This window comes from Gallus gallus, chromosome 1 (assembly GCF_016699485.2).
Source record: "Gallus gallus isolate bGalGal1 chromosome 1, bGalGal1.mat.broiler.GRCg7b, whole genome shotgun sequence".
NCBI classification, from domain to species: domain Eukaryota; kingdom Metazoa; phylum Chordata; class Aves; order Galliformes; family Phasianidae; genus Gallus; species Gallus gallus.
In genome coordinates this window covers 25964767-25984118 of record NC_052532.1, presented here as the reverse complement: position 1 = coordinate 25984118, position 19352 = coordinate 25964767, and the positions used below count along the sequence as shown (strand labels likewise).

The 19352-nt window shown below is 38.6% G+C and overlaps 1 protein-coding gene across 1 annotated transcript in view; it reads left to right on the top strand.

Annotated features, from left to right (window-relative positions):
• Window positions 1–16127: 16127 nt before the first annotated feature.
• MDFIC (MyoD family inhibitor domain containing) overlaps window positions 16128–19352 on the top strand; it is a 49977-nt gene continuing 46752 nt past the window's right edge. The window contains exons 1-3 of the mRNA XM_046943766.1: window positions 16128–16193; window positions 17111–17288; window positions 17656–17808. Coding sequence (XP_046799722.1) covers window positions 16128–16193; window positions 17111–17288; window positions 17656–17808 — 397 coding nt within the window. The remainder of the gene's footprint in view (window positions 16194–17110; window positions 17289–17655; window positions 17809–19352) is intronic.

Below are 19352 nucleotides of genomic sequence, written 5' to 3'. Positions count from 1 at the left end.
GGTTTTAAGTTTTTTTTTTTTTTTTTATCTTGGTTTACAATCCATACAGGAAGCTTAGCATGGTCATAATGTATTTAATTGCAGAATAATCGTCAGAAAAACAAACCAAAAAATCCCATAAATTTTGTAAAAGGGAACTACATTGAAATGAAGAAACTTAAAGAAGAAACTGAAAAGGAGTGTCAAAAGGTGACAATAGGAATTGAGGAAAAATTTGCAGAAAGCATGAATAAAAAATCTTTTTTTTTTTTTTTCCCCAAATAAATGAAAAACAAGAAGTTTGTAAGAAGGAAATGAGAGATTGTAGAGATACTGGATAACCAGTTATGCCAAAAGGATTTAGGGAAGATGAAGCCCTAAATGAAACTACAAGCATTTTTATATATTTAATGTGATGAAACTTGGGTTCCTTTCCCAAGGGACTATGAGATTTGTTTCAACAAAATAATTCATGGGAAGAAGATCAAGACTAAAAGGTTGATATTGATATATAGGATATATATATATAGGATGTAGATATAATTTATGAAATCAATAACTTTAATTCAGATATGAGGAAGTCAGACAATTTACTATAGAATGAAATCTTTTGCTTAAACTGCTTTGATATCTCAGAACTGGAAGACAAATATGTGATGCTGATTAAAAAAAAAAATCAGGGAGGATCAAGGAACCTACTTGTTCTGGCATGAACTTGGCAAATATGAACAGAGTAGAAAACCAGAATTAGCAAACGTAAATAACTAATATACATTTTGTAGAAGAAAGCATTGGTCTTTGTAAAGAGAAATCACACATAAAATATCAAGAATGAATGAAGAGCCAGTGATCATTTAGAGAAGAGAAATCCAGCTGCCAATCTTCTTGCAATCCCCAAAGGCTTTTTACAGTGTTCCTTATCAAAGATCTGTAAAACAGACTATGTTGCCATTGAGTAAGAAACAAAGTTTTGAATGGATGAATAATCACTTAAAACATAGAGGAAAAAAATGTAAGTTCATATAGTCATTTTTCTCAGTTGAGAGAAGCAACTAGCAGAGATGTACAAAAGTGTGTGATAAACCTATGGTCCTCAACACTGTCAAAAATGAGGGCGAAGTGTGGATGAAGAGTGAAATAATGAAGTTTTTTGGCATTATAAAGTCATTCAAGACTTTATAATCAAGAGATGAGGACCATCTGAGAAAAACTGCAGAACATAATATTTGGTAACAAAAAGCAATTTAAATGAAATGTAAATAAATATGGGGGAAAATAATCTCAACTTTAATTATATATAAGTCTTAACTTAACAGATACAGTCTGTCAACCAGGAATGAGATATTCAAGTTATAAATAGTAAATAACTGTAGAGAAACAGTTCTATGAAAATGTCAGTTCAAAATGGAAAATATAATTATACCTCTCTGTAATTTCACAGTGTGCTCACATCTTGAACACTGTCAGTATTTCTGGCCCACTTTCCCCTCACTCTTTCTCCAAGTCAAAATGATACAGAGAAGCTCACAAGCATAATAAAAGTATGAAATAGTTTCAGTACAACATTTAATTAAATAACTTAAGAATCGTAAGGCTAGAAAAAAAGACAAGGGAGGAGGGATGTTTATGAAATCATTGAGATTATGGAGGAGTTAAACAGGGACTGACAGCACCAAACAAGTGGCTCTCAGATGAAGTTAGTTTATGGAAAGTTCAAAACTAAAAAGAAATAACTCTTTGTGCAATTAGGTTACTACAGGACATGTGTGGTGCTAAAAGTTGATATAAGCTTAAAAAAGAATTGGAAGAAAAATCCACAAACTACTCAAAAATGCTGTTGAATTGGAAGAATTGTCCAGATAGTTCTGAGCTGCAAGTATCTATGGCCTAGAAGAGTAGACTCAGGAAATAAAATTATTATTATTACCTGAGGCCTTCTGAAGGCAAGTAACTTCTTTCCTTTATTTCTGTGCCCACAGCTGTTGCATTTGTGCAAATTCTGTCTTGCTGCACCCTACGACCCTGCTATTCTGCTGTCATTGTTGTGCTTTTCATTGCATTACATAAGTGCAATGTGATATATGACTTACATCCATGTAGCCAAGCTGATCACCTTGGTTGAAGCTCAGAGTTATCTGAGCTTTGCACACTGGTTAAGTTTCAACCTCAGCTGGAAGCACTTTTGGCAGAGGCATGAGTGAGAGGTTTATGGGAAGTTCAACACCCAATCTGTAGTAAGGGCAAACTCTGTACCAGCTTTGTTGAGGTCACAGAGCACTTTCAAACATGGATTCAAAACATGAATGAAGAAAGACCCCTACTTTTCTACCGTGATATCTTTTCTGAGGAGTGTTGGAGCAAGGAGTTTAAATCTAATCAGGCACTTCTTCCTAGACAGTATTTTAACAGCACTGTAAGTGCCTTTGCACTTTCAGCACTGAGCTCTGTTTCCCAACACATGTTGTATTTCGCATGGCATATGAATTGCCCTTAAATAAATAACAATAATAAAAAAGACAACACCCAGCTCATGAGAATGCAGAAGGCATGCGGTGACAGGAAGGCTTCTGAACTCAGGCTGCAACTAGGGTCAGAAGTCAGGAATTCTTTTCATTCCTGGTATTGCATTGAGGTCATCTTGCTCTTTGATGTAGCCTAGAAAATGAAACGAACTATTAACATCTGGATATGTTTCCCTGTTGAATTAGAAACATTTACAAATCCAACACTGCATGTAAAACTTAGGATTTCTCATGATCAACTGCAACTAGAGTTTGTTTCTACTGTATTCTGGACTGGGTGACCAGTGGCCTCCCTTCCTCCTTTTGGCTTGCATTTTACTTCATTACATAATTGTTACATCTTCTTAAAGGTCAGCCAAAGTATAATTATATTTTATTGGAGGTGAGATGTAAGCAAATGCTTGATCTTGCCCTGACAGTTTTCTCTAGGTCCTCTGCAGAGCTGGCTTACAGTGTGCCAGTATTCATAAAAGGAGATCATATTTTCAAATCTGTATTGTATTATTCATAAATATTTCAAGGTACCTGCGAACCTAGGTTAATAGCTATTGTGTCTCAGGAAACTGAAAAGGCAGCCCTTTTGCACTCACTGAATTCTGTACAATAAAAACATGCTTCTGTGCAACTGGATGCATACGAATATTTATTTACAATGCCCACTTTATTCACTGCTTCCCCATCCTCGCTTGAAAATAATTAAACTCAGGAATGCAAACAAGGAATTCTTGCAAAACTTGTTTCACTAGCTGTAAATTCTAAAGCCCAAATATAAATTATTGAATACTTTGTTTTAAGAACTTAAGCATTTGCTCATTGAATTTTTACTTTAAACAGATGCTGTAGATACAGATGTAGCCTTTTTGCATTCGCATAGGGCTGATATTATTAAGAATATCCACATGAGAAAAGGTTACAAAGGTGAATTGGCATATATTGCAATTTAGAGTACTTTTTGCTGCAGCTGACTGACAGACACATTTAGAAAAGCAGATACTTTGATGAGAAGATCAACCGCACAATATTCTCCCAGCATCTTCTCCAGAGTCTCAGTGCAAACTAACATAAGGATGCTACGTATGTGTCAAGAGAAATAAACACATATTAAATCAGACATTCATTTTCCTCTAACTAAACTCTGAAACCACATGCAACAAAATACTGGGAAAAGGTAGAAATGCCAACTTTATAGCAACAGTCACATTTCAGATAAAGAAATGCTTTTATATGAAGTTGTATCCACAGTGTCTAGCATAAAATATTAATAGTACCAGCGATGTCACTTTATAAATGGGAAGGAAGTGTTCACAGGAGAGAAGCATTTGATTTAAACATTCTGCTGTCCAAAAAGTACATAGCGTTTGTAATTAAAAACGTTCATCTTGCAGCTATTACCAATAAGTATATTGGTGCTCTATGTTCGATGATTTTATTCAGGTGTATGACATAAAGCAGCTTTATCTAAAATTGCAAAGTATTACTGTTGAGCTTGTATGCCAAGGCATTAAATGACCTTATTCCTAATAACTTAATTAACCTAAAATGATCTTCCTGTTTTTTTCGTGCGAGGCTAACTCTAGTTAAATGTTGTATTCGTTTGTCCTCTTTTCTTAAAATAGCCTGGGAGGAACTGAGCAGCATTGTACTTCCCGACTATACATGCTGGAGGTCAGGCAGTTTTGTTTCACACAGGGCACCTCTGCTTTACATCACATCTTTCCTGTACAAGGTCCAGAAGAGGCGGCAAGCAGCTTTTGACAACGTGAACCTTGCTGTCCTCAGTGTGAAAAGGGACCTGGTTGTGGTCAGACATGGGCAGCAAGCTAGCATTTAGAAAATAGTTCTCAACTAATGGATAAAGTATTTTTAAGCATGCTGGAATGGCTCCACAGCCAAGCTGTTATAAATGAATAGGCCTTTTGTTGGGAGCCTTGATCTCTTCCCTCCTTCCTCCCTTGCTCCCTCCCCCTTCCCCTTTGTCGGGATGAGTCAATATCTTTCTAATTGGGTGTCCTTTCTGGACTTTTTTTCCAGGTTTTAGGCATTAAGAAAGTTCAAATCCTTAAACGCATAGCCTTGGTGCCCAGAAACCATTTTTCCTTTAACGGATTTATTGCTTCAAGAGGTATTCATTTCAGAAGGCTCAACAGTATTGTTATGGGTTTTTTTTTTGCTGTGCACAGAAAATGTAAAAGGCGCTCAGTTGTACTTCAGTGAAATGGCATTATCATCCCAAGAATGAACAAACTGATTTGTTATGTCCTTAACAAGAAGCCAGTCAACTTCTAAATAGTGTTGTGGGATTGTTCTGAAACTGTGCCCTGGTATGCTTTCCGAGATAACTAACCTGCTGTCGCAGTGGTAGCTCTTATTTTGTCATCACATCTTCACTAACTCTTTGAGGAAAGAGAAAGCGAGTAAAGCGATCTCTGTCAATAATACTGCCAGTGAGACAGGCCAAAACTGAGCGCCAGAGTCAGAGACAAAACTGAAAATCCTGCAATGGTGCCTCCTAACGGAGCCTCCTGACATCCTCTACAGGATGGCTGCCAGGTACATTTGCTAAATTCCCAGATAGTAGTTGGAGATTTTTTAAAAAAATTACTGCTTGAAGTTTGTTGGTAAGAAGCTAGACTATAGTGTTCTTGGGAAATAAATCCTACTATCGTTACTTCAAAGGAAACAGAAAAAAGGCATGCACACACTGTTCTGCTTGTTGAAACTATGAAAGTTTGTGATAGATTTTATAAGAGAATTGAAGTGTCCTACATTACCAAAAAAAAAAAAAAAGGAAAAAGAAGAAACAATGGTAGACAGTGCTAGATTCAGAATAAGAATAAGCTGTGTGTTTATGGAAACGTGGCTGGGACTCAGATTTTAGATGCACTGAGGCCATATTCACCCTAACACTTGAGCAATTTCTAGAGGGGAAAAAAGAAATTTCTCATCATGTTAAGATGTGATTTTTATTCATTTCTTTGTGAAGACCAGAGTGTAATGCTTGAATTGTATGAACGACTTATGCATATGGATAGTCTCTTAACTGGACGAAGTCTGATGTCAGAGGTAATGGAAGAGCAACGCACTGCAAATGAGTGTAAAATCGCATAGTGTGTAGCTGTGAAAGAATTTTTTTGTTACTAACTTTTTGTACATTTCCCTAGAATACTTGCTGTTGACTACTCTCCGGGAGAGCAGATGGCTCTAGGAGAGTTTCTGGAGTGATCCAACATGGCAGTTCCTTGCCCCTGCCCTCTCACTGCAAAAGCGTTACGGAGCACCTCTGAGTAAAGGGGAGTGAAAAGCAGGGTCCCCCCACAACAGTGTTTCTGTGCTTATTTCCTATCTACTTTCTGAAATTATTTAGGGAGAAAGAATTAGACATCTAACAACCGTAAATAGAAGTACTCATGTATTTTACTTTCCAGTAGTAGTCCATCTCCAGTTTTTCTTAGGATGCTGTTGAAACAAATCTCATATGTATGTTCAGGAATTTAGATTTCCTTCCTTTTACTCATTGCTAGTACATTTAAAGAAAACTGAAGGCAGGAAACTGATGGGGCAAATGAGATCTTACTTTCTTTGTCTACCTACTGGTCAGTAAGAAGGAAAAATATTTTCTATTTCTTTTTGCTTAGCATTTATGGAAATGACAGATTACCACTGGAAGCAATGTCACCTGCTTCCAATGTAGTCTTCTTTGAGACATTCTCCAAATGTCTCTTCAGCATCTTCCTTCCAATTTTTCCTTCATTTCCACTAAATGAAAAGAGGATTGAATTTCTTGGCACTTTAGACTGAAGTATGTGAGCTCATAATAGGACAAAGGAGTATCCTGAGCAGAAGTGCCACGATGAGATTGGTACAGATTACAATCTCACATTCTTGGTTTTAATAATTTAGCTGCAGAAGACATCTGTTTTTTTGCACAAGAGTATCACCGATGCCTTCTTTAAAAATCAAGTAAAATAAAAAAATTAAATAACCAAACATGGCTGTTGTGTGGACAGCAGACTACCACATGGGTTCTGTGAATGATTTCTATCTCCTGGTATTCGCTGTCTAAATAAATATGGAGTAGGATCTCAGCATTGGTGTTTTTACTTGTGACTCACAGCATTAAATAAATAAATAAATAAAGAATTCAAAATCCCCCAATCCCTCAACTCCAATTTCCTCTCCAAGCTCTCATAACGGTTTTCCAGCAGAGCCTCCCTTCTTCTAATCCCATAGTGGCCTATTTCTACACTGTCATTCCTTACTTCATCTATACTTTTGGAGGTATAAATGAAATGGGCCTATTCCCAGGAGACAGGAGAATTGCAGCCACTTTGGACCTGCTTCCATTATGGGCTAACAGGCCAGCTTAGCTGATGACAATTATTACTCATCTACAGTAGCAAAATGAAAATGAATCATAAATCTTAACTCAAATCACATATATTCTCACTTGAGTCTTAGCCCTCAATTTCCACACAGGTAACTCCCTCGCACAATGATTTCTCTTCAGCCCAGCTCTTCTTGTTCCTGATGAGTTCTTCATGTGCTTTACTTATACCTGCCCTTCACATGACACAAAGTGGGGACTCTCACCTTCAGTTGCATCACAGCATTTCAAAGTTTCATTTACCCAGCAAAATCTGTCTTTTCAATGTTGTCCATTGAATGTTCTTATTTTGATGGCCGATGGGAAAAGTGTGGCTGGAATATTCTACCAATAAATAACTCCTGTGATTAGCAAATGCCTCCACTTCAGCATTTAATCACCCTCAAAAGCTATAAATCGCCTCATATACTCCTCCACTATGAACACTGTCTCTTAATCAAACTGGACTAATAAGTTTAAGAGACATTACCCACTTATATGTGGATTTTGGTAGGTCATAAGAATAATGAGCCAGATGCACAGGAGATGTAAAGAACAATAAACGTGCCAAGTCCTTAAGTTAGAGCTCACACTATATGCACAGAGCAAAAAATGTATGGTATGAGTAGAAAAGGCTACCAACTAGTTTGTGCTCATTTACATTAGCTATGATGTATTTATTTACAGCATTAAAGTTTTGACATTATTTCTCATCTGTAGGTGTGTTTTAAAAAAACAATTCAGACCTGTTAACAAGTCTAATTATCAATACTGTCTGATAATTAGTACTGACAGTATTTTTACTTGGAAGTGGTATTATATTCCAGATTAGAAGTAAATCATTTATTCTCATTCAGCCACCAATTCTATAATGCTGTGAAGGAGATTTTTTTAAATGGATGCATTATGGCCTTTTTGGATGTTCATATTTGTGCATCAATGGCTGTCTGTATGTTATTTAATCATATTTAAAAAATACTCATCTGAATATGTGTTTATACAAGGTGCTGTAAGCATTCTTGCTGATAGCTGTCCATAAAAGTCTAGTGTACAAACCTGATCACTGCTCATAAACTGTATTAAGAAATTAAAGTTTTTAACAGCTTGCCTATCCCTAGGTACTAAAACTCAACTATGTGAACTATCATGAGATACAAGATAAGCAAACCATAACTGTATGAGGCAGCACAGTGTGTGAGTGTTTGTGTTTTGAGTCATAAAGTTGCAACGAAATTACATTATGGTAGGATCCTCTCAGTCCCTGTTCAAGTCACAAATTCTGGCTGTAATAATCTAAATATAATGCTGACTTGATACAGTATTGTATGTGTTAGCAACTGGAAATAAAAATCTGTAGCTTTCTGTATGCTTGGAGGCATAGCCCATGCTTTGTGAAGATAAGTGAGCCATCATAAACTGAACAGTTTTAAATCTTTTCTGATTTTGCTCAGCGTATGGCACAGGTGATGATTCTACAACTTTTCTGATCTCAATAGAGCCATATCTCCTTTAATTGATAGAGTTATATTCCCAATTTGCCAAATTGCACGTGGCATGCAGAAAGCTGATTCTCTCCCAACAGTGGTATTTCATGAGATTGACTGTAGATTTATAAACAGCCAGAGTGTTTTAAGAGGAGAGCAAAGTCTGAAGACTGAATGGAAGAGTAAGGTAGGAAGAACCTAGTCATAAATTAATGAGCCTAAATATTCTTCATACATTAAAAAATAACTTGTAGTATTGATTGATGCAGTGAGCAGCCCATTTCCATCCCATATTATTGTCACTTCAACCCGAACTTGCAATTTGCGCAAGTTTCTGCATTTATCTTTGGAACAGTCACCTGTCATGCTTAATGAAACTAAGTGACAATTGTATTTCTTTTAGTACATTAATATAATTAGGGTTTTTTGAAACCAACTTCAGGGTTAAAATAAATCATAGAACTTCATTAACAACTGCAAGATAAGAAATACAGCTTTCTGCTTTTTTCTTAAGTACTGTAGGTTTGCCTTACTTTTACTTTGTCTCCTTTAATAAATATTGATTAGGATTAAATACTTTATAATATATCTTTTTCCATTCAAGAGTTCTAGGCATCCACCTTTACAAATGAGGATAAATGTATAATCTCATGGTCTACTGTGGCATATCCTTTACACATACACAATGTGAGTGCAGTTAACATACATTTCTGAACTAGTACTGTGTTTTGGTACTCCAAGATGCTGATGACTAGGAGAGTTCATACTGGTTTGAGTGCTCTGCTACAGAAACTTTTGATGTAAATCATATTTTTCCCCTTAGGAAAATGACACCTTGGTGATGCTGCAGTGTTTTGAGAGAACACTTCAAAAACTTGTTTCTAAATTAGCTATGACTCTTTTTCAGAACTATTCACAAATGTTAACATGAGGAGGCCAGACATCATCAGACAGTCAGCCGCAATTATTGTTTTGGAGTGAGTGTGCAGGGTCACCACAGGAGGAGCACTCCTACTTACAGTCCCAGAACAGACCAATGGTGATGTGATGGAAAATAGGATGAGCTGGAAGTCTCATGTCCCTGCTGCCAGTGTGAGAAAAAATATTTCTTCTTAATTATATTTACGGTGTAAACTAATTAGAAGTATGTCTTTGATCCTAGAAACAGGTGCGTGAAACTTAAACTAGTCTGTGTAAAATACTGGATCAAGTTCAGGATAGGTCCAGTACTACTGAATTAAAAAATCCGACATCTTTTTTTCCCATTTTACTAAAACAAAATTGGGCAAAAATTGGAGAAATGGATACACTTCCAGGACTGGAAAACCACTGACTCTACCTTGCAGTGAAACCAGCAGTGATACAGTGCTGAGGTTGATTCGGCCAATTTTACTTGGCCATAGGACATGGTTACCAGAACTTTACTTTTATTATAATAAAACATATTGGATGAAAATACAAATCATTTATTGCAGAGACATAAAAGTCACCTTGGAAAACTACGGAATTTATTTAACTTTTTTTTTCTGATTCTTGACTATTACAGTAATTTGTGAACTGCTGGCATTTATATCTTGAAACAATCTGAGACAGAACAGCTAGCATGTTAGAAACCTAAAACAACTGAGTACAAACTATCTTACTTTTATTTACAGTCATAAAGGAAAGAAAAAAACAGCTCAGACCTCAAGATAACTGGTTGTATAAGTTTACTACAGCCTGTTTATAGCTCTTACACGTAAAACAATGTTAAATAAAATTATACTTTAACATTATAACTTCTACAGCATTTTCATTAATACTTTTAAAATGGTTAAAATAAACCACAGAAAGAGGAAAAGAGGAGCACTGCAATAGCCTTCCTCACTACACTAAAATGTAACCATTTATTTTAAAGGAAATCACTGAAATTCCGCTGATTTTATGTACATGCACACACACACACACACTCTCTCTCTCTGATATGTAAGACATTACACATTGTACCAGGGAGTATAATCACACCCATCATTCAGTGGGTAGGATCAGATCTCCATAAGCATTATCCACAGGTGCCGCATGCATGGGACTTTTTGATTCTAATTTGAGTTTTCTAATTTTATTATTACTTTAGGTGAGATGTTACAATATTTATCTATAAGAGCATAATTATTTGATTCTTACATGGTTTGCGGTTTATACCTGCCATTAATTACCAAAGTGCTTATCTGAACACTTTTTGGACCTAATGTCTGCAGTAGTATAAAAGCCACAAAATACTTCTTGGAATTACTTCTTAAAGTAATACAACTGAAAATGTTCAAAAGCTATTACTTGCCACTCTGCACCGTGGATGCTATCTAGTTCTTAAAATGATGTAGATAATTTCCTCTTCACTCTTTCTGCTTATTCCAATTAGTCTACAGGATGAGGTGGGACAAAGCCAAGTCTTCCCTAGATTTTCTTTTGCTTCCTGCGGAAAATCCCTATCCTGTGGGAACAGACACAGGACTATAGTAGACCTGGACTCAAGATCCCAAGATTTGTACTAGTTTCATTTAGATAAACAAGAAACTGAGGCAGAAGACTTTATTTACTTCCCTGACTTAGGCAAGTAAGAGTGTTTTTTTTTTCCATCTTTATTTGCATGGGTTGCCTGGATGTTCATTTATCGATGCAGAAAACAACAAATTGTTGATTCAAAAACATCATATTTTGTGATGTAGAAGAAAGAGCCTTGTCCAATCCAGACTGCTGACTGGGATAGCAGAAGAATTGTATGTATAATATTCAAATAAGCATTTGATGCTAAGACCTTAGTCCAGTCACTTACAAGGATGCCAAAATGAAAAATTGAGAGCGTGTATTCAGGCAATTAAAAAAATACATTTTGATTATAATTAACAGTTAGGAAAAAAAAAAGAGTGGAAAAAGAGATATCATGAAATATTTTACTTTAAGAAAGCCATAGTTCGAAGATTTTTTGCAAAAGTGGAATTTGTTTTTCTTTGTAAGCTGTAAAGACAAGGGTGAGAAATGACTGTGCACAGCTCTGAGTGAGAAGTGTGAGCAAATAACTTCTGCTTGTAAGTAGAGAAACAATTATTTATCAAAGATTTGATTGTGCTTTCAGTATTATGGACTCATAATATGTAAATGCATTCTGTTGGTAACATATATTCACAGTATACGTGTTGGAGGTTCCAAAGGAGCTTGTATAAGATGTGCTCCAAATATGCATTGGGAATAATATGCAATACGTAACTAAAACCATTCTGTATTATAGAACTGAAACACAGAACACACAATATCTTCAATATCTGGTTCATAGTGTACTGAAATCTCCAAAACAACCACCTGTACTGTTCTGTGCATTACAAATTCATATTGAAGATACAGAAATTTAGCTAAATTTTTATAGATCTCTGGATGTGATTCCATGATGTAATACAGCAAAATAGCACACTGTCTTTTGTTTCACTGCATTATTTACTTATGTGTAAAATACACTTGTTCAAGTATTTATCCTTTTAATATAATTGGGAATAATTGATTAGGTACTCATTTTATATGGAAATATTTTTATTTTTGTGAAATTCTAGAAATGGCAAGCTTCATTTGATATTGGCAATTAGTTTGGTAGTGCTGAGAAATGATAATGCAAATTTCATGAATATTCAATTGTTAACAATGTGCATAAAATACTAAGGTAGAATAATGCAAGATGCAGATACTGCTCAGCTTGCAGAAGCAAAAGAAGCCTTGCTAACTTGGTTTTCTTTCACCTGTTATAGATGAAGCTTCTGGGACCAGAGCTAATGTAGTCCTCTGTCTGTGCCCACAGGACGGGGATTTCCCCCAGGAAGCAAAATAAAAGCTAGGGAAGACTTGGCTTTGTCCCAACTCATCTTATAGACTAACCGGAATAACCAGAAAGAGTGAAGAGGAAATTACCTACATCATTTCAGGACTCGGTGTCCATGGTGTTTAGGTAAATTCAGTAAGCTATTCTAAATTTACTAAATCTCTATGTACCTCATGTTCCTACATTTTGTATTTAGTTAGCCACAATTTTTAATCCATATTCACTTAAACTGCTTAACCATCCTGTTAACTCAAGAGATGGTGTTGTCCAGAACTTTTTTTGCAGAGATGATCTTTAATGTCAAAAGAAATTCCAAATAATCTTGAATGCACTGAAGAGTCTGAATAGCCTTTGAAGTGTTTGAAGCATTCACTTCTGATGAATTTCAAGTTTCTTCTGAAGAATTAAATAAGTTTTTTTATTAAGGTGCAATATTAACTGCTATGTGAAAAGCTGAGTAACTGAAAAGAATATATGCAAATAAATTATATGTTGCAAGCCAGCAAACTTAGTTTTAATTGAATATTGAATATTTCTTCGTGACTTATTTGTAGGAATGTAATAAATTACTAGTTCCTGTTTTGTTGTGATGAAACGTCATTTTGTATGCCTCAATATATGATCTGTTACTTTTTCATGTGAGATCTATTACTTGCCTGAGTGAGCTACTTGCTTGAGCTTGCTAAGCAATAGCTGAAACTACTATAAACCACATCATGTGATGTGCTTTGCCTTAAGTAGGATAAAGCTTCCTGAGTTGCATTCATCCTTCATACAACTCCTTTGGCTTCACTGGAGTTACATCGGAAATAATTCTTCTCAATATATTTTGTTTCATTTTACAATTTATCAATTTTAATGAAATCTTTGCTATAATATTTCACAGAAGATAGTTTATTATAAATAGGAAACTAGCACAGAGAAGAAGAATTTTTTTTTTAAATTCATATTTACTTTAACTGTAATTCTAATTGTCAGCTTGAGTCTGCACAAAGCAACCATTAAGCCTCACATTCTTTTTCTTCCCTCTGAGGAGTTCATCCCGTGGCAGAGAAACAGTAGACCTGGGCAAGAATCATTTCTGGTAGAAAAACTTCTTCCTCCAAATGGAAGTGTGCAGCATTACTGGAATCAATTACTTCTCTGCATTTCTTGACTCCATTTCTGATTGTGGAAGGACTTAAATCTGTATGCCTCTAATTTCATTTTGGCATCCTAGTGCTTATTTTTCTCTCTGTGCTCTATGGAGATGGATTTCCTTGGAATAGAAGGGATTGGTTGCCTTGCTATGACCAGCTGGCGTTTAAAGCGCTGTCAATCCCACCGCAATTCAGTGGTTGTGTTTTAGAGAGTACAAAGCCTAAGCTAAAACAATCTACAGGCAGAATCCAGCTCTGTTGTGGCTTCAAAAGACGTTTTGGAGAAGGGTAATATACAAACCAGGCCATGAAAACCAAGAACCCATCCAGTCCAGGCATGCTAATGTCCTTCAAAGTGCCCTTTAGTGTGTTTCTTTCCTGCTGAACTTCTTATATTGAATATATTCTTGATTTCCATCTAAATTAAAATGAATTTTTAAACATAATTTGAAATGCTGTTATTTTATAACGCAGTTTATCTTTAAAACTAACTCTCTTTTTTTTATCCCCCTCAACTGTAGCGGTCTTCCCATTTCAGTGTTGCCACACTATAAAATATTTAGGGCAGAAAGCCTGCCATTATCCCATCAGTGAAAACAGCTGTGAAGTTTAGAATAATATGCATATGCTAAAAATGCATTTTACAAAATTGAGAGTTATGCTCTTAGGTATAGGAGAAGGATGACTTGAGCTCACAGGTACTAAAATACTAGCTAGCAGTCATAGATTGATTAATTTTGTTTATCTTTCAGAAACCTGAAAGTTACATGGAACGTTAAGGACAGAAATCTTTGCACTTCCCCCTGTTCTTTCTGACAGAAGGAAGACAACATCTGTTTAAGAGTAATCTTGAGAAAATAGGGATGGGGAGCAAATCCGGGCAGCTACACCTGTACCAATCCAGCTATTTAACAATCACTCCTCTTCACTGCATAAGCAGTAATATATCTACTGAAGTATTTTTATTTTCTTTGAAGCTACACACAAACTTTCTTCAGCCTTGCTGAGAAGAGTAGCTCTGCCAGCCAGAGCTCTTCCTCCTTAAGAAACAGATATCCAAAAGAATTCAGACTGAAATTTTTACTTGGAAAACTCAAGCTACAATACAGCTTAAGGTTTTAATAATGTAAGTAAAAATACCCTAAAATTTGGAGCAGGCTTTTTTGGGGATATAATGGATTTAGTTTAAATAACAACTTGCATCTTTCTAAAATACTTCCACTCAGTGATGAGCCTTATTTTGGTTGGAGGTGATATCTATTTTACGTCTTGTGTGGGAGGTCAGACTAGAAAATGGTGATGGTCAGTTTTGTCCTGAATACATATAACTGTGCTCTGAATTTTATGCACTTTTAATAGGATTTTGTTTTCCTGAAATGTTCAGTAAGGATAGAACCATAGAGAGGGCTTTTAGAAAAATGTTGCCTGCCTACAGACTACACTTACTGCATTTAAAAATGTTTTGAGCTTACCTTCACATCCACCTCCTAGATCTGCCATTATGGTCTTGAAAAGCGTACCTGAATTTTCTGATCTAGTAATGGAAGAGTGTAGTGGAATATATACGTGCAACAGCCTGTACCCTGGTTCCTACAGTAAGATCCATTGTGTCCCATGTTTGCTGAAGGGCTGCTGCTGTTAGGCTGCCCACTCCCTCAGAAGTTTCAATAATAGTTTAGAAAAACAGAAACTTTAAGCAACAGTATGAAACAATCAGTTTAGATTAGCAGTGTTAGGCTGTCAGGAATGTGCTATTTTGTTGGCTTCTGCCAGTGAATTTTGTCTATCTGCGGTATCTCACTAACAGTGACCACATCTGGATCTATCTTTACACAATCAGTAAAACAATTGTGGTACAAACAGCACCACAGCTTTTCAATCCAGTTGAATGTGTTGCACGGTATTTTTAATGTTATTTCAGTGAACCAAACTTTTTGCGTATTGAATTATTCAAACTTGTTTTATTTGATTTTGCTTGGGCTTACTGCACACTGCATTAATGGCAGTATGGCAACATCAGCTGGAGATCCTCTTCCGTTCATTGGTTTGGTTGTTTCAATCTCCATGTAGGCAGCTACACAGCAGAGCCTTCATGGAGTGACTTCATGCCATCATCTTTTTGAAAAAGATAAACTGAACACCAAGACATTTACCGTGTGTGCTTTATAGATAAAGCTAAAAAAAATAAGCCATAAAACCTGGATGTTATCTGCTAGATAGACATGTATTATCCAATGAAACATTTTGAAGGCAGGGTGTGGCCGGCTAAATTGTCGCTCCTCCCACTGTTCTGTGCTGTTTCCCAGTTTCAGAGGGAAAAACACAGGCTTGGACGTTGAGGATGAGTCATAACCTCTCTTCTGCTACTGACTTACTTGTGAGTTTGAGGTAAGTCCTTCTACCTTATGCCTGAAGTGCTCTGCCTCCAGGACAGTGAGGAAAGAAGCAGCTGTTTTATACTGGTGCTGTGGAAAGTTATGTAATGTTTTCTTAGATGAGCAGCGCAGATATTGATACCCACATTATTATTATGCAGTGCAATATTAAGTTCGTATGCGCTAAATGGAATTTTTACTTGGCTTCTTCCGAACATAGCACATTTTTTTTTCCCCATTATATCATGAAAAAGCCTAAAGAAACATTATGTTGTACCAAAGAACATCTTAGTTTACTGAAATACTTAGAAATGATCGTATTTCTCAGCAGAAAATATATAAAGCTGAAATAGCATTTCTTATTAGTTGCGTGACACTTACCTCTTGCACCAGTTGTGACCAATGATAAAGCCAAACTGTGATGGCTTTTGCAATTAGAGGAGGCCCTGAAGTGGGTGGTGTCCCAAAGGAAATGGCTCCTACTCAGGTACTTATGCTATACGGTCAGTTTGTGAGCACTGCAGGGAAATGCTCAGCTTTAAGAGGAGAACTTTTAATATCTGACCACATTACTCAGTGCTTATGATCAGAAGCAATATCCATCAGTTCTCTTTTCCCATGTTAGGATGCACCCAAGTTTATAATTTGGCTATTCTTAATTCCTTGTTCCAGTTTCCTAGAAGGTACCTGCTTGTCCACTGTGATGGGATTTACAGCAGTAAAGCATCTTTACCAAGCCATGCCAAAATTTCTATCTTTTAAAGAAATTACAGACTAAAGATGAACACATAACGAGAGAGGTGTACAGAGCTGGGGTAGGATGTGGAAGGTATCTTAGTGTATTGGCACAGTGGTGCAGATGAGCAGTAATGGCAGCACTCCATAGTGTAGGCAGCAAGAGAGCGTAAGCCAACCAATCCAATTGGTGTAATGGGAAAGCAATGTGTTTAGAGAAACACAGGTAAGGCTGCTAGGCAGGTACTAGTGGAAGGAGTGGTTTGCTCTCTGGGTTACTGCATTTGAAAAATACGTGTGTTGTCCTTCCTCCTCGCATACCCATGCCGTGCTGCGGGCAGAGGCACACAGGCCGGGGCAGGTCTGAGGGGCGGCAGGCCGGACGGCAGCAGAGGCCCACAGCCCTTCTCCTGACCAGGCTGCCCGCTTTCTGAGGCGCGACGGGGTGAAGGCAAACAGTAACCACCGCAGCGCACAACTTCTGAGACAGCGGCTGCACCATGGGAAGTGCTTCAGCCAAACCCTACAGCTGCAAGCCCTGTCCAGGCATGAAAGCCTTCCTTTCAGGGTGGCGGTGTTTTTTTTTGTTTTTTTTTTGTTTTTTTTTTTTCTTTCTCCCTATTTCTGCCTGACGGGTTTCGGCCTCCCGGGGACTTCCCGTGGCGGGAGGCCCGGCTGGGGGCGGGGGGCGGCCCAGCCCGCGGCCCGGCACTGGCGGGCGGCGGGACACGCACAGCGGCCGCCCCGAACCGCGCTCGCCGCCAGCCGGAGTGGGATGTTTCATCGTCCGGAAATGATGGCAAAGCAGTGACTGCAGCGGCGGGGGGCCGGCGGGGGGCGAGTGCGGGTGCGTGAGTGCACGCGTGTGCCCGGGGGAAGGCCCGCGGGGCGCGCGAGGCGGAGGTCGCCGGGGGAGCGGGGGCGCGGAGGAGGGCCAGGCGGCGCGGCGGTGCGGGAGGAAATGCGGAGGTAGGGCGCGCCCCAACGCGCCGCGTGGGGCCCCGCGCCCCTCAGCTGCCGGGCCGCCGCCGCCCTCCCCTCGCCCGCGGCCGCCGCCCCCCGGTCCCGCGGGTGTCGCCGCGGGGGGCGGGCGGCGCGCCCGGCCGCGAAGTTGCCGCCGCTCCGTCGCTGTCCCTCCGCGGTCCCGCGCCCCGAGCCGTGAGTTTTCTGCGTAGAACGCGCTAACGAGTCCTTTCGCGTGCTTGTTCCTGCAGGGCGGCGTGTTAGTTCGGCTGGAGGGAGTGCAGGCTCTGCGCTACTCGGTGAGAGCTGGCAGATGTCCCAAGTGAGGGAACCTCTTCCTCCAGGGCCTGAAGGGCCAGAGCGGGCTCCGAGTGACGGCAGCGCTTTGATCTCGCTCCCTCGAGGTGAGTCGCTTTAAAGTTTCTCGGTAATTGTTGCGCCTTTTATTTGAATGATGCGTTTACTGATTGGTTTTGTGGGTTTTAACCCCTCGCCGCTCCCCGCTCCCCGGCCCCTCCTTGGTGTACCTCTGTAACACTTTCACTGCCCCGCCTTTATTGTTTTAGCCAGAAATATCCTATGCAAAAAACGCAAAACGGGAAGAAATAAAGGATGCACTGATGTCAGCCCTGCTTCTCACTGCTTGAAAAGCTGCAGTCATTGAGAGGCAGATGCTGCTCCTTGAAACCGCCTCCTCGTTGCTCAGCTTTGGCGTTTGTTTTTTGGAGCTCTTTGCCAAGCTCCTCTTCTCAGCCCTGCAGTGAGTTGAGAAGGGCAGTCCTGGGCCAGCAGTGCTGCGCAGGTGGGAAGGGCGCATGCCTCTTTCTCCTCTTAGTTTACTGTGGTCCTACGCCTAATGCCTGTTCAGAGACTGTTCTCTTGTTTTGTGTTTACTGCTCAACTGTTCTTCAAAAGCGTGTTCATCGTAGTGAGAAATCCTTCAAACTGTGCAGTTTGCACTTGCACAGAGTGTATTGATGCTCTGATCGCCTTCATGTAGAGGAGTTTGACAAGGTGTACTGTAGGTTGTCCTCAAAGCAGGGCAGTGTGTTTGACTGCTGAGTTCTGGCCTGTGAAGATGAGACTTATTTCTTTTCTTGCATTTACAGCTACAGCTTTGTTTTTCGGAGTTCTGACAGCAGTTTTCTGCCTCTGAAGAACAGACAAATAAGGTTGTTCAAAGGCTGTGACTTTATACATAAGAGGTTAACTTAGCAGAGCCTGGTAACTCGGTTGTGCAACAGCGGATTAAAGATGCAGCCTCTGCTTTTGTAACACGGAAAATCAATAGCTATGTGAAATCAAAGTTGAAGACTCATTTGAGAAACCAGAAAGTATCCGTAGCAAAGTTTTTTTTTTAAAAAAAAAAAGTCTGGCAGGGAGACATATTAAATTGGCTTATACTTATCTTATTGTTTTGGGTTCTTTTTTTTTGTCCTGGAGAATGACTCACAACTTCTAAACAGTAAAAAAAAAAATAATAGAAGATTAGATACAGAAGATCAGGCGGAACAGAACTCTTAGAATCATGTTTTGGCCAGAAAAAGCAGTATTTGTGATACATGTTTATTTTCCATGTGTTGCTTTTCTCTGTCAAGTGATTCAGTGGCCACCCTCGTTAAAATGCATTGTGTAGGCCATGCATCAGAGTTAGGGGACTTTCAAGCCAGTGAGCTAACTAGCCTGGAGAACAGTCTTCTTACAGTGCCACTTGAATTGTGTTTTTATTATGAAATAAAGTTGTATATGATTCGATTTCTGTAAGATTTTCAATACCTGCTCTTATTCTTACGGAAAATAAGGAGAAGAACAGTGGCCTGCACACAGACAAGTTCTTGCAGAGCCTGAAAGGCATGGCTACAGCTCAGAGCTGTCAAAGTGAAAGGTTGTAGAGTGACTTTTTCAGGGATCACTAAGGTTCAAAGAAGTGTAATGTGTTGATTCAGGT